Consider the following 13430-nt stretch of genomic DNA (forward strand, 5'->3'; position numbering starts at 1 on the left):
ATTAAGCAGAGGCCCCCCCTTAGACCATTACTGCATGCGCTACAAGTCTTTTATGTCGCTTCCCCTGAGCCACACAGAACATTCAAAAGATATAACTCATAGGTTGAGGTTTAACAAAATTACTGATGGGGTTTACAAGCCCCATTTTAAGAACCACTTATTATTGTGCATCCCAGACTTTACCACTGCAGGCTAAAATTCAAACAGATCTGATTCTAGGTGATGCTAGGTTTATCTGCTCCTGCTGACTACAGCATTATCTCATTTTCCAGGTACGTTATCTATTCCATTAATATTTTTGTTACCAATGCAAAATCCACTAAACCCAGTGGGCATCAAATTGATTCGGATTCATAGTGATCATATATTTAACAGAATAAAATTGCTAGTTAGGGTTCAGAGACTGTACATCTTTACAGACATAGACAATTGTATCTTCCTCCCTCAGAGAGATTGGTGGATTTCAACCACTGACCTTGTGGTTAGTAGTCCAATGCTTAGCTCACAGTGCCACTATGACAGTGCTGCTTAATTAACATATTATGTCTGAGTAAAGACAGAAAAGCCATGAATTAAGGAAAGAACATCTAAAAATGATTGTGGTAAAGATTGTACAACTCTTTTTTGTAAGCAATTCTTCTTGATATGATTAAACTACTGAATTGTATGGTATGTGGATAAAGTGCCAATAAAACTGTTTTAAAAAGTTAAAGGCTAGTTTACATAGCATTAGGGAAATGACACAATTATAGAGATGGAGATCAGATTGAAATTCCCTCGATGGTGCATTTGGTTAACACTGACTACAAACAGAGAGACTGGGGGATCAAGTCCAACTCAGGACACTATAAGTGAGGCCTGGCAATCTACTGCTACACGGTCACAGGCACTGAAGCTCTATGGAGCGCAGTTCTGCTATGAACACATGGGGTCACTATGAGTCAGAACAGATCCAGAAGCAACTTGTTGGGAGAACAGACTAATTGTTGCCAGAGGTTGGTGAAGGTAGAACAGTTCTGTATCTTGACTGCAGTGATGGTTACACAAATCTCTACATGTGATTAAACCCCATACAACTGCACACATACACAATGTGCCAATGACAATATCCTGATCTGATCTTATAATTAATGTAAGATGAAACCAGTAAGACGGAGTGAGTCAACAGTACATGGGACATCTCTAATATTTTTGCAACTCCCTGTGAATCTATAATTATTCCAAAATAAAGTTGTTTTTGTTTGAAAGTCAAAGTGCAAGGTTAATTGAGGTTATATTACAGGCAAACTGATGTTAAAGAAAGAGAGCTGATTAAATAACAAACATTTCCCAGATGATAAGCAATGAGATTCAAAGCATTAAACACCAAGTCGTATGCTTCTTTTTCCGTGTGTAGTAAGAATTTCTGGTATGGGCTCATGATTCTGGAAATATCCTTATACTCTGAAGTATACCACACACACAAATTGAGATGTGTCAACATTTTTCCAAGCAAAGAATGGATTTCTCTGAACCAAGTGTAAATAAATGTTTCTTAAAATAGCTTAGGTTCAGTCCCTAGTACAAATCTTTGCTTTAGAATTTAGAAAATAGTCCCAGAAGCCAAATGGGGGGGGGGGGAAAAGTTAGTAAATCACTGTTTATTTCTTGAGTACTTACACACACACACACACACACACGCACACACACACACACTTTAAGGAAATTCATTGTATATGAAATCTGATATACATGTAACAAAGCAGTATCCATAGCAACTACAACTTAATATTTCATCCTCTTCAGCTGCAGTGGATTAAATAAAATGACAAGATGTTCCCTTTGAAAAGTAACCCGTTACCATGGAAACTGTTTTAGTCTAAGAAGTAAATAGGGACTGGACAGAAAGGAGAAGGCAGGCTACAACTGAATACCAAAAGGGGAAAAGCAGTATCTATGCAAAGGAGATGAGGAAGTACACTGGTCAAACCTGGGGGCTTCTGAAGACACACACACTACTGCACACAGGAGACCACGGGCCCACCACTGACAGACCGAGTAGGGCCCTTCCCCCACGCCAGCAGCAGAGCATCAGTGTGTGTGTGGCCCAATTCCTAATTCCAAAGGGCTCAGTCTGACAACTCTCAGGTCAGCACCACCACTACCACCACCCCTACCTCTGTAGTTGGTGTCATGTATGAATCCGCTCACTGTGCAAACTTCCTCTTTCCTGGCCCTCTGACTTCCTGGCCCTAACTCAGGCAGTAAATAATTCTTATCTTTTCCAGGGGTGCTAAGCTGAATAGTAAGCCCAACATATTATCAGTAGAAAGATGATACTGTTACTAGCTCATTTGTAAAGAAGTAAGAGTCTCTGGGTCCCAAACCCAACACATTATATGGTCAGAAAAATCAAAAAGCAATTTATCAGAATTATTTCTTTTATGAAGGCTTGTGAGGCACAACTGAAAGCATGGTTGGTAAAATGACAGGTATACATGGGCTGTTCTCCCACATATCCAGTACAAACAGATGCTCCTGAAGCAGGCTTCAGCACTGCATGCCCCATGAAGTAGGTACCCGCTGCTGGCTGCAGGAGCTGCTGTGTACGAGAATCCAGATTTTCAGGGAAAGGCACTTCAGAGCCAACTGAACCTAGATAAAAATTTCACTACCAAGATTCTGTTAGTTGTAATTATGATGGTATGGAATACTGTTTTAACTTCTCTGAGCTTCTGTGTTCTCATTTATAAAACGGAGTTTATGGCGACTACTTTGTAGGGTTACTACAAAAATAAAAGATCATCTGGGAGACGCCAGACAGTGTAAGATATCACAATAATTTAAAAATTATCAAGGGCTCATGAAGGAGAAGGGAGCCGAGAGGAAGGGGTAAAATGAGGAGCTGGTGCCAGGGGCTTAAGTGGAGAGCAAATGTTTTAAGAATGATGATGGCAACAAATGTACAAATGTGCTTGACACAATGGATGTATGCATGCGTTGTGATGAGAGTTGTACGAGCCCCTAATAAAGTGATTAAAAAGAAAGAGCACCTGTGGAAACGATGAGCCCAGTGCCTGTTGCATAGCAGCCAAGACTATTACTAGCTGTGAGCACTAGGTGAGAACAGGGGAACATTCTTCTTTCCTTCCACCCTTATCACAGTCATCATTTTATAGTTATTTATATGATTTCCTTCAGTGACTCGCTTGCCTTCCAAATGAAAGCATCTTACAAGTAGAGTCCAAGTCTGGTTTTTAGTTCAACCCTACATACTAGAGCTCAAATATATTTTAAATGAATAAATAATTCCAATATTCAGACTCAACTATTGCTTAGCAAGAGACAGCAACTTAAGGCTTTCTTACAAAATTAAGATTACTAAAACAAAGGCCAGAGCTTCAAGCAAAATGGATTTGAAACAGGCTTGAGAAACTGCCTAACAGGAACAAAATTCAAAATTCTTTCAACAAAATCCAAGGACAAACAAAATCCATCAACAACCAAAAGAGTTAATGTTCCAGCTTCATATACAGACACGTCAGTCAACTCAGAAACTTGCCCCAAATTGAGAATCATGAAAGCCTAAATTTTCTCTGATGTAAGATGGACTAACTTAGTGGAAGAAGCCAAGGCCTGAGGCAATAAAGAGATTCTTTCTAAAGGGTCACAGTTAATTAATTACAGAGAAAATTTTCCCTCTACAGAAATAACTGTCCTGCCAGTGGATCCCCTTAAGTATAATTTGAGTCTACAAATAAAAATTTAGATACTGACTTAAAACCAGTAAATATTTCCATGGTTACACTAAGATGCAGTAAATATGGTCTGTAAATATGGCCTCCATAAGAGAGAATGTGAAAAAAGGATCCCTGTGGTAGTACAAACCAAAAGGTTTGTGGTTGGAATCCACCCAGAAGCCCCTTGAAACAAAAGTCTGGGGATATACTTCCGAAAAAGCCACTGGAAAAGTCTATGGAGTACAATTCTTCTCTGACACACACACATATATAAATTGGAACTAACTAAACTGCAATAGGTGTACATTCTGTCTTGTTTCAGGAGGAGGAAAAAAGGATTAAAAGATGTTTTAACTGGTGAGAAAGCTCTAATTTCAAAATTGCTACAATAAATGACCTTGTTCTATTGTCTAAATTTATGCTTTATTTTTCTTTATTACATAATAACATAAAATACATTTGCCAATATATACATTCTACCAGGGCTCCTCATATGTAATCACGTGAGGCAGAGAAGGAAAGAGCTCTCACCACCAGGTCTTATACAAGAATGGACACACGAATATAAAACTTATAAAAATTCCACTATGAATGAAAACAATCTATAAAGCAGCAGCAGTCTTTGATGATTAAGCTCACTAAAATGTTGCTGGCTTTCTGCACAATGAATTCAAAATACACAAGGAACAGGAATGAAGCATGCCCTGACAGAAAACGCTTTGGACCAAGTAAGCAGGTCTACAACATACTAGTAAAGAAGTCTCTTTGTTCCCACCGGGAAGTCTCTGGGAAATGCTATTAAAAATATAATCATCACCTTACTCCTATTCACAGTAATGGTGTGAATTAGAAGGCAAGACATGGGGGGGAGACCCCCTCTTCTAAGTGGCAGAAAAACTCAGCATCTAATGCTCAACACAGTTTGTGGAAGAACTTTTTAAAAACTATTTTAAGAAATTTAAAGAAAAACAAAACATCCCAAACCATAAGATCAATAAATGGTAGTTAAGCATATGGTCACTAACTTAATTATCTTTATTCTTAAAATAATTCCAATTATCTTTTTTGTTTGAGTAATTATTTTTATTTCATAATCACATTTGAGTATCCTTATTACATTAAATTAACATTCTCCTCTATTTCATTCATTAGTTGTTTTTGTTTGTTTTCTAATTATTGTCTTAGGTTGAGATACACCATAAAAATGCTGATGCTTTGTGTACTGTCATATCTACATGAGACTGAAGACGTGGCCTTTGAATTAATGACAAGAATGTACGGAGGAATTATATGTCAAGCACCTTCACATTGTTTTCATGTAATCGTTATAACAACTATTTGTCTTCAGTGTGACTGATGAGTAATCTGAGGTTCTTAGGAAGATGGCAACTTTTCCAATGTCACAGTTTGTTCAATGCAGCATCTTACTTTGAATCCAATCACATCATCTGTCCCCAAATCTAGTCTTTTCTATTGCCTTGGGAAAAGATGGCCAATACACTTATTGAGCAGGTACAAAAGCAAGTAAAAGTCACAGAAACAGTTATTACACAAAAACATAAACATAGCCTCCATCTATGATCTAGATCTATACAGTTCTGAAGCCAGTGTTTCCATCTCTGTACTCGTGATTGACACTGGCAGTTTTGGCATGTTTATTTAATATATTCTTTGAATAGGGGAACAAAATGAAATCTACAGGGGTAAGAAAAGGGCTGGAGCATGGATGGGGTCCCAATGAAATTGTCATAGGACAGATTTTTCTAACTTTGAAGAATGAGCTTGTATATCGACACAATTTAAAAAATCTTTGGTGCAAACTGTCTTGTCTTTAAGTCAATGTCATGATTGGATGTTTAAAAAATCATTTTATTGGGGCCTCATACAATTCTTATCACAATCCATACATACTTCCATTGTTTCAAGCAATTTGTACATTTGTTGCCATCATCATTCTCAAAACATTTGCTTTCTATCAGCTCATTTCTCCCTCCCTCCCATCTCTCTCCTCCCTCATGAACCCTTGATAATTTATAAATCATTGTTATTTTGTCATATCTTAGATGTCTCCCTTCACCCACTGTCCTGTTGTCCATCCCCTAGGGAGGAGGTTATATGTAAATTCTTGTAATCGATTCTAAGGCACTCTAATGAGACTAAGGCAAGGATACTTGTGAGGGAACTTTGCCTGCAGCCTTCTACAGGTTACAGAGACATACTTAAACACATTTTATTGCAGTAAATCTGTGCGTGTATAAACTGAAAATCCCCCGGCAGCAATACTTTTTGACTAATTCTTATATATACCACATGCCTATTTGGCGGAAACTATGGCTCCCAGGAAAGATATCTTCCCCACCCCAGAAACTTAAAACCTAATACAGACAAACAATAAATCAAACAATGACAAGGAAATGCATACTTCAAAAAATCTTGGTAGAAATAATGTCTAAATATCCCAGTTGAATTAAACTAGACCCAAAGTACCATAGAGTATACAGATTTGCTTAAAGCATATGTTCAAGTACCTGAACCCTCCCCTATACGAGAAACTTCTAAATAAAGGCAATTATCAATTATCTGTGCTTATTTAGAAGGAGACCCATGAGTGTATATACAGCTTTAAATTTCACCAGTAATTTCTTTTTTTATCATGCATTTTTTAAACAGTCCTGATTCTTATTTAGCATTTCTTTTTTTCTTTAATCATTTTACTGGGGCTCATACAACTCTTATCATAATGCATACATATATCAATTGTGTACAGCACACTTGTACATTCATTGCTCTCATCAGTCTCAAAAAAATTGCTCTCCATTTAAGCCTCTGGCATCAGCTCCTCATTTTCCCCCTCCCTCTCCGCTACCCCCTCCCTCATGAACCCTTGATAATCTATAAATTATTATTTTGTTATATCTTGCACTGTCCGATGTCTCCACTCACTCACTTTTCTGTTGTCCGTCCCCTAGGGAGGAGGATATATGTAGATCCCTGTAATCAGTTCCCCCTTTCTACCCGACTCTCCTTGCACCCTCCGGTATTGCCACTCTCACCATGGTCCTGGATTCCCTGTGTTTCCAGTTCCTATCTGTACCCACTGTACATCCTCTGGTCTAGCTAGATTTATACGGTAGAATTGGGATTATGATAGTGGGGGGAGGGGAGAAGGAAGTATTTAAGAACTAGAAGAAAGTTGTATGTTTCATCGTTGCTACACTGCACCCTGACTGGCTAGGCTCTTCCCCACAACCACTCCATAAGGGGATATCCAGTTGCCTACAGATGGGCTTTGGGTCCCCACTCCACACTCTCCCCCATTCACAATGATATGATTTTTTTGTTCTTTGATGCCTGATACCTGATCCCTTCAACACCTCATGATTACACAGGCTGGTGTGCTTCTTCCATGTGGGCTTTGTTGCTTTGAGGTAGATGGCCGCTTGTTTGCCTTCAAGTTTTTAAGAACCTAGACACTATATCTTTTGATAGCTGGGCTCCATCAGTTTTCTTCATCACATTTGCTTATGCACCTGCTTTTTCTTCAGTGACTGTGTTGAGAAGGTGAGCATCATGGAATGCCAGTTTAATAGAACAAAATATTCTTGCATTGAAGGAGTACTTGAGTGGAGGCCCAATGTACATCCACTACCTTAATATTAAACCTAAAAACATCTTCACATAGATCTATTTCCCCATCATCATATATAAATACATTTACATAAGTACATGCCTTTCACCAGTAATTTCTGCCTTCTTATTCTTGCTATCAGTTCCTTTAAAAAATAGCTTTAGTATGCATCACTGGTGGGAAACAGATTCAGTTCAATAATGACCAAAAAGTAAACCTGAAAAGGAAAACTGAAGCTTAGGTGCATGAGTCTTCCCATACATAAGTTATCACACCAGAGACCAAAGTTTAGGAAGTCATCAAACGCAGAGCTAGGCTATAAGGTAATTATTAATGCAGGGTCAACTGAACAAAACTGGGTCATCTCGACACTTTCGATCAATGACAGACCCGGCAAACTTTATGTTGAAAAAGGCACATTTTAAATGTAAAATTCAACTTCAGTCTGATTCAAAATTTGAAATACAATGATAATGAAAATGCAATAGAGGGTAATGATTGTAGAACTTTTATTTTCTATTTGGTTGTTTCTGTTTTTCAGTCAGCACTATTAATTTTAGGGAGAATGCTGGGTTAAAAGGACCCCATTGTAACCAAAAAGAACTGGGCTATGGTTTAACCTTTTATACGCAGCTGAGAAAGAAAAGGGCCATATCTATTACAAAGCAATGAAGCTTTCAGTATGGATGCAACTCCAAGTAAAAAAAATTTAAAATTTTTACAAGTGGAACAATAGACTTTATGATAAATGACATAAAGACTAAAGTTGCCAAGGATCATTTTTCTTGGATCCAAAATCAACATGGAAGTCAAACCTACTGCCACACAACAGTCAAGAAATCAAATGAACTTATATACAAATAGGCTTGATACAATTGATGTCTGGAATGTATGAGTTGTAAGAGGCCCCAATAAAATGATTTTTTAATAAAAGAAACAAAGAAATCAAATGATGCACTGCACTGGCAGATGTGTTGCACCACACCTCTTTAAAACACTGAGAAGTAAGAATGTCACTGACCCATGCCATGGTGTTTTCAATTGCTTCATAAACACATGAAAGTAGGATAGTGGTTAAGGAAAACCACACAAGAATTGATGCATATGAATTCGTCCTCATGAAGAATACTGTGAAGTACCATGAACTGCCAGAAGAACAAATCTGTCTTGGAAGCCAAGTACAACCAGATGGCTACTTATAAACAAAGTATCATGTACATTGGACATGTTTTCAAGAGACCAGTTCCTAGAGAAAGACACCTTGCTTAGTAGAGGGTAAGAAATAAAGAGGGAAATCCTCAATGAGATAGACTAACACAGTGGTTGTAACAATGAGCTCAAATAATATAGCTGAGATGATGGAGCTGGACCAGGCAGTGTTCCGTTTTACACTACACAGGGTTGCTTTGAGTCAGAACCTACTCAATAGCACCTAACAATGATATAATTAAGAATGTGCTCTAGCTTTATGATTTCAAATATACTTTCCATAATCATCAACATCCCTAATCCTCTGAAGCAGAATAGGAGGGGAGCAATTAGCAATGAAGAGGTAGTGAGTCTTATGTTGGTCTGCTAACTGCAAGGTCAGCAATTAAAATCAGCCAGCCATTCTACACAGGAGAAAGATTAGACTTTCTGCTCCTGTAAAGGTTTACAGGAAACTCAAAGGGGCAGCTCTACGATGCCCGATGGGATCCATATGAGTCAAAATGGCAATTACGTTTTACGGTCGTCCCCACCACCCTACCCCACCCCACCCCACCCCAACACCACCAACAGTATCCAAGCTACAAAGATTCTAATAACTTCACCAACCAAGAGAACAGGTTCTTGCTGGCTGTTAATTTATCTTCAGAGCAGAAGATGGTTGGTCAGCAAACAACAATCGAAATATATTTTCTCAACACAGGAAAATACAAACGCAATCACCCCCCAAAATAGTTCTAGTGTCTGACTTCATTGGATTTGCAAATCAACAGACTCCCACTCCTGATCGAAGATCCCCCTCAAATCAGTCAATAAGCACAAGTCCTCACCATCAAAACAGACAGCTGAACCAAAGCACCATCAACCCAGATTTCTACTACACCAGGCCCAGACCACCAAGTCTGCAGGGAGAACCTGATCTAGGGGGGAGACTCAGCTATGCCCACAGCTTCCTGTACTCTGGGTCAAATGAGACAAGTTTGTTGTTAGGTGCTGTGGAGTTGGTTCTGACCCATAGTCCCACTATGTTCAAGAGAACAACTTAAGTTCAAGGAGTTGTACTGATTCTACAACAGAAAGCCACTTTCATAACAATTTTCCTAACAGATGTCCTGTTTATTCAAGCACTAGGTTTTCCCCTGGAGCCAGCAACCGAGTCCTGCACTGATCCCACACGTGAAGGTGCTTCAGCACCCAGTTCTTTCGAGCTTTCTAGAGAAAGGCTAGTTTTAGACTACGTGAAAGAAGCACAAAGTAAAAGTATATACTGCTTCTAACTGGAGTAGGATAAGACACTATGTGATATGGGCAAAGAGAATACTTACCCCAAACTGTCAAAATAGTCGTCAAGGAAACAGAGATCTCATGTGAATGAAAAAGTGAACTGGAACAATACACACATACAACACAATAATAAATTTAACTCATCCAAAATTATGCCCGTATAATTTATGTCCTTATCACAACCCCAAAGGTATCTTCTTAGAAGTTAAGATTATAGTTCAGCACTATTTTCTGTGAATAGAATCCACCAAGGTTATCCTTTCTAAGGACAGGAAGGATAACCTTGGTGGATTCTGTTCACAGAAAATATGGCTCAAGTAACCCTGGTGGCATAGTGGGTTATGTGTTGAGCTGCTTAACCGCAAGGTCAGCAGTTCAAAACCACTAGCTGCTCATGGGGGGGAAGATGAAGCTTTCTGGGAAAGATTTACAGTCTCAGAAACCCAGAGGGGCAGTTTTACCCTGTCCTATGTAGTGCTATGAGTCAGAAAACTGACTCAAAGGCAGTGGGTTTGGTTTGGGTTCTAGATCTTTTCTAAAAGCTTTCCACAAAACGAGGAGTCTCCTCAGACAAAAGCTGGCAATGAGCAGCTTTATACAACTAGAAGCTTATATGAACCATTCTTCTTATATCATCAACACAGTACATTTCTTCCTTCTCTTATGAGGGTTTTCCCAGTTGCATATTTGTCTAAATATGCTTTCACTATCCCAAAGGCACAAAACTCGACTGCCACTTCAAAAACCTTTGTCAAAAGAAAAGTGGGGACATAAAATAAAAAAGTAATTAATATCATTTCAAAAATTTCCCTTGTCCTGAATCTGCTTGTTCAGTCTCCTGAAGTTAGCCATGGCCATAGTTTGAGCCTCTCTGTAAACATGACTCACAAAATGTTAACTTCCAATCAATTCCCCTTCTTTGAAAAGACCAGTGCCAGGCCCATCAAATAGAGCTCGGGTACCAGACTTGGTCCTGGCAAGGAAGTCTCTGGCTTCCCAGGCATCAACTACTCTTTCATCCCTCTCCTTCAGAATCCACAAGCTACATAGCAAATGTGTTCTGTTCAAACCACAACAAAAACAAATAAATAACTCCCCCAAAACCTGGAACCTCAACCTCAACTTTAAAAACATCAAAGTCAGGGCATAATAACAAACATTTTTGATTGTTTGGAAATTTTACAGTAAACTCCAAAAAGAAGAAGGGATATCGTCCTTCTGAAGCAGCAGACAGAACGAACTGATGGGACATATATTTTACTTTTTATTTAATCCATTTTAAGATGACATTGTTCTAACTAAAATCTACATCAGCTCTCTGCATATGTCATATCATGCACACTATTTCCTCTTCAGACTTCAGGAAGAAAAAAAATCACAAGAATTATAATTTGCTCTAGCAAACAGGCTCTCAATCACAAGTTCCACCCACCTTCAAAGCAACCAATAGCTGCCCACCTACCACCCTTCCTAAACATCCAAACAGAGCTGCTCACAGGTCTAAGCAGTCCCTGCCTGCTGCACAGGTGATGGGCAACCTGCAGGTTTCCCTGCAAGCTCGGCAGTATGCCTCCAGCACACCTCAGGTTAAAACACCACCAGGAAAGGATGAGGTGAGGGAAGAGCAAAGCTTTGCAGTCTATGTTTGGCTTCATGCGTCTCTTAGGTTCCCCTTTTTTTGGCTCTGCTTTCATGCTTCCCAACATCACCTATGCCGCCAGCCAGGGATGAATGAAAGGTTTTAGGAACATGCACTATGAATGATGAAACGATCCATAAACATTTTCAGAAGTGAGAAAGAGCAGCAAGAACCGTCACCCAAGTCACTGTTTCAGAGAGGCTGGAGAGAGAGTGCCTACCTGCAGGGGCTGAATGGATCATCCATGACTAGCAGAGGCTCTCGTGAATCTAGATGTATTGCTGTACCTATACTTACTGCTACAACTCTGCCCTTTTTCCACTCTAACACCTCAAAATGGAGGCACATGCAGTCTGAGAGACCTCATAGAGCTTGCACGGAGCTTGTGCTATGACCTAAGCCTTCACGCAGAACGCAGAAACTTCCCCCTCACACTGACAGGACTGAGCATGTGCTGTGACCCTCCCTCATCCATACACTGTCTCACAACGCAATCAATCTCAACCCTGCTGTTTCCGTAAATAAAGCCCAGCCAACAGACTCTGCAGCTTCTCCCTGCATACCAAGCTAGTGTGCAGGGAAGTGGGGCCTTCACAAGGGGATCCCAGACGGCCAACACGGGCAAGTCTGCAGGCCAGGCCACAGCTACATGCCCTGCTCTGTCAAGACCACAGCAAGTTTCCTTCTTTTGTTCCAAATAAATGGTGGTTTTAAATGGCAAGTTCTCAGAGAAAGAATTTAATGAAAAGACAGTGATAGGAATGACCACAATGCAATTAATTAACAGAAATAAAAGACAGTTAAACACTAATTAAAAGGAACTTAATAGGGCTAACTGTTCAATTGTTTCTGAAAACTTTTAAAAGATCATGCAACCCATCCTGGCAAAGCTCTCGAGTGCACTGTATTTTCACACAGGACAAAGTTAGCACAGAGGATACGGTGTGCAGGGTACCCAAAGACAGAACACTGTGTTTTAGACAAACAGCCGGTGGAAAAAAGTGCTAATGTCTCCCCAAAAATAATAAGCACATACTTCTTAAAGTAACAGTAGCCAAGAGGTATGTCTAATGTGAAGGGTGTACTTCTAATAATCTGTAAGAAGTTCCAATCAAAGGACCCAACCCACTGCAATCTAGCTGATTCTGAATCACAGGACAGATGATTGTCCTGTGGGGCGTCTAAAGTTGCAAGTCTTGACAGAAGCACACTGCCACATTTTCTCCTGCAACGCGACTGGTGGGTTCAAACTGACCTTTTGGTCAGCAGCCAAGCACGTAACCACCAGTCGGATCCTTGGGTTTATTTACTCTGAAAACTAAACACATTGAAAGTATACTCTGAAAAGATGTCTAAGGTCAGGTATATAATGACACACCATCACAGCCATACTCAGCACTAGTAAATGTTTACACTGTCCACAGAGCATCAACGAAGACATTTTCTACTAATATCCTTAACAACACATTCTATACCTTCTCACGACTTCCACCTAACCAACAAAAGGCAAACTGACTAGACTGTCAGATATCTTAGAAACCCTAGTTTGGGATCTGTACACATAGTTTCTATTTGCAAGTTTCTACAGGCAATGTTCTTTATTATTACTTAGCTATAATTTAAAAGGAAAAGGAAGAATTATGAGTCTCTGAGAAGTAGAAAAACGAACATAAAATAGGAAAAGAGCAGTGTCAAATCTCTGTCCCAGATACGTAATGGTGTGCAAAAAGTTTAAAACTTGTTTAAAAGAATACTCAAGTACCCTACAAAATCCTAGCTAACTCCAGAGGTCACCCATTTCCTTCATACACTTGTCTATGTTATCAAATGATCTAAATGTTGAGATTCAAAATAAAATAGCTCTTATATTATTGAAAACATAATTTATAAAACACATAAAATGTCAAATATACTCTAAATAGCTTTACATTTGACCCAACACCCAAAAAAA

General features: G+C 39.2%; 1 protein-coding gene across 5 annotated transcripts in view; it reads right to left on the minus strand.

The window, feature by feature from the left end:
• RERE (arginine-glutamic acid dipeptide repeats) overlaps window positions 1-13430 on the minus strand; it is a 535168-nt gene that overhangs the window by 183850 nt on the left and 337888 nt on the right. The window contains exon 1 of one of the 5 annotated variants that reach the window (XM_075550661.1): window positions 11700-11834. The exons of the other annotated variants lie outside the window; for them this stretch is intronic. Coding sequence (XP_075406776.1) covers window positions 11700-11827 — 128 coding nt within the window. The 5' untranslated portion in view covers window positions 11828-11834. Of the gene's footprint in view, window positions 1-11699; window positions 11835-13430 lie in introns of those variants that run through there. 5 annotated transcript variants of the gene reach the window in all.

Source organism: Tenrec ecaudatus, chromosome 1, assembly GCF_050624435.1.
Source record: "Tenrec ecaudatus isolate mTenEca1 chromosome 1, mTenEca1.hap1, whole genome shotgun sequence".
In the NCBI taxonomy this organism is placed as follows: domain Eukaryota; kingdom Metazoa; phylum Chordata; class Mammalia; order Afrosoricida; family Tenrecidae; genus Tenrec; species Tenrec ecaudatus.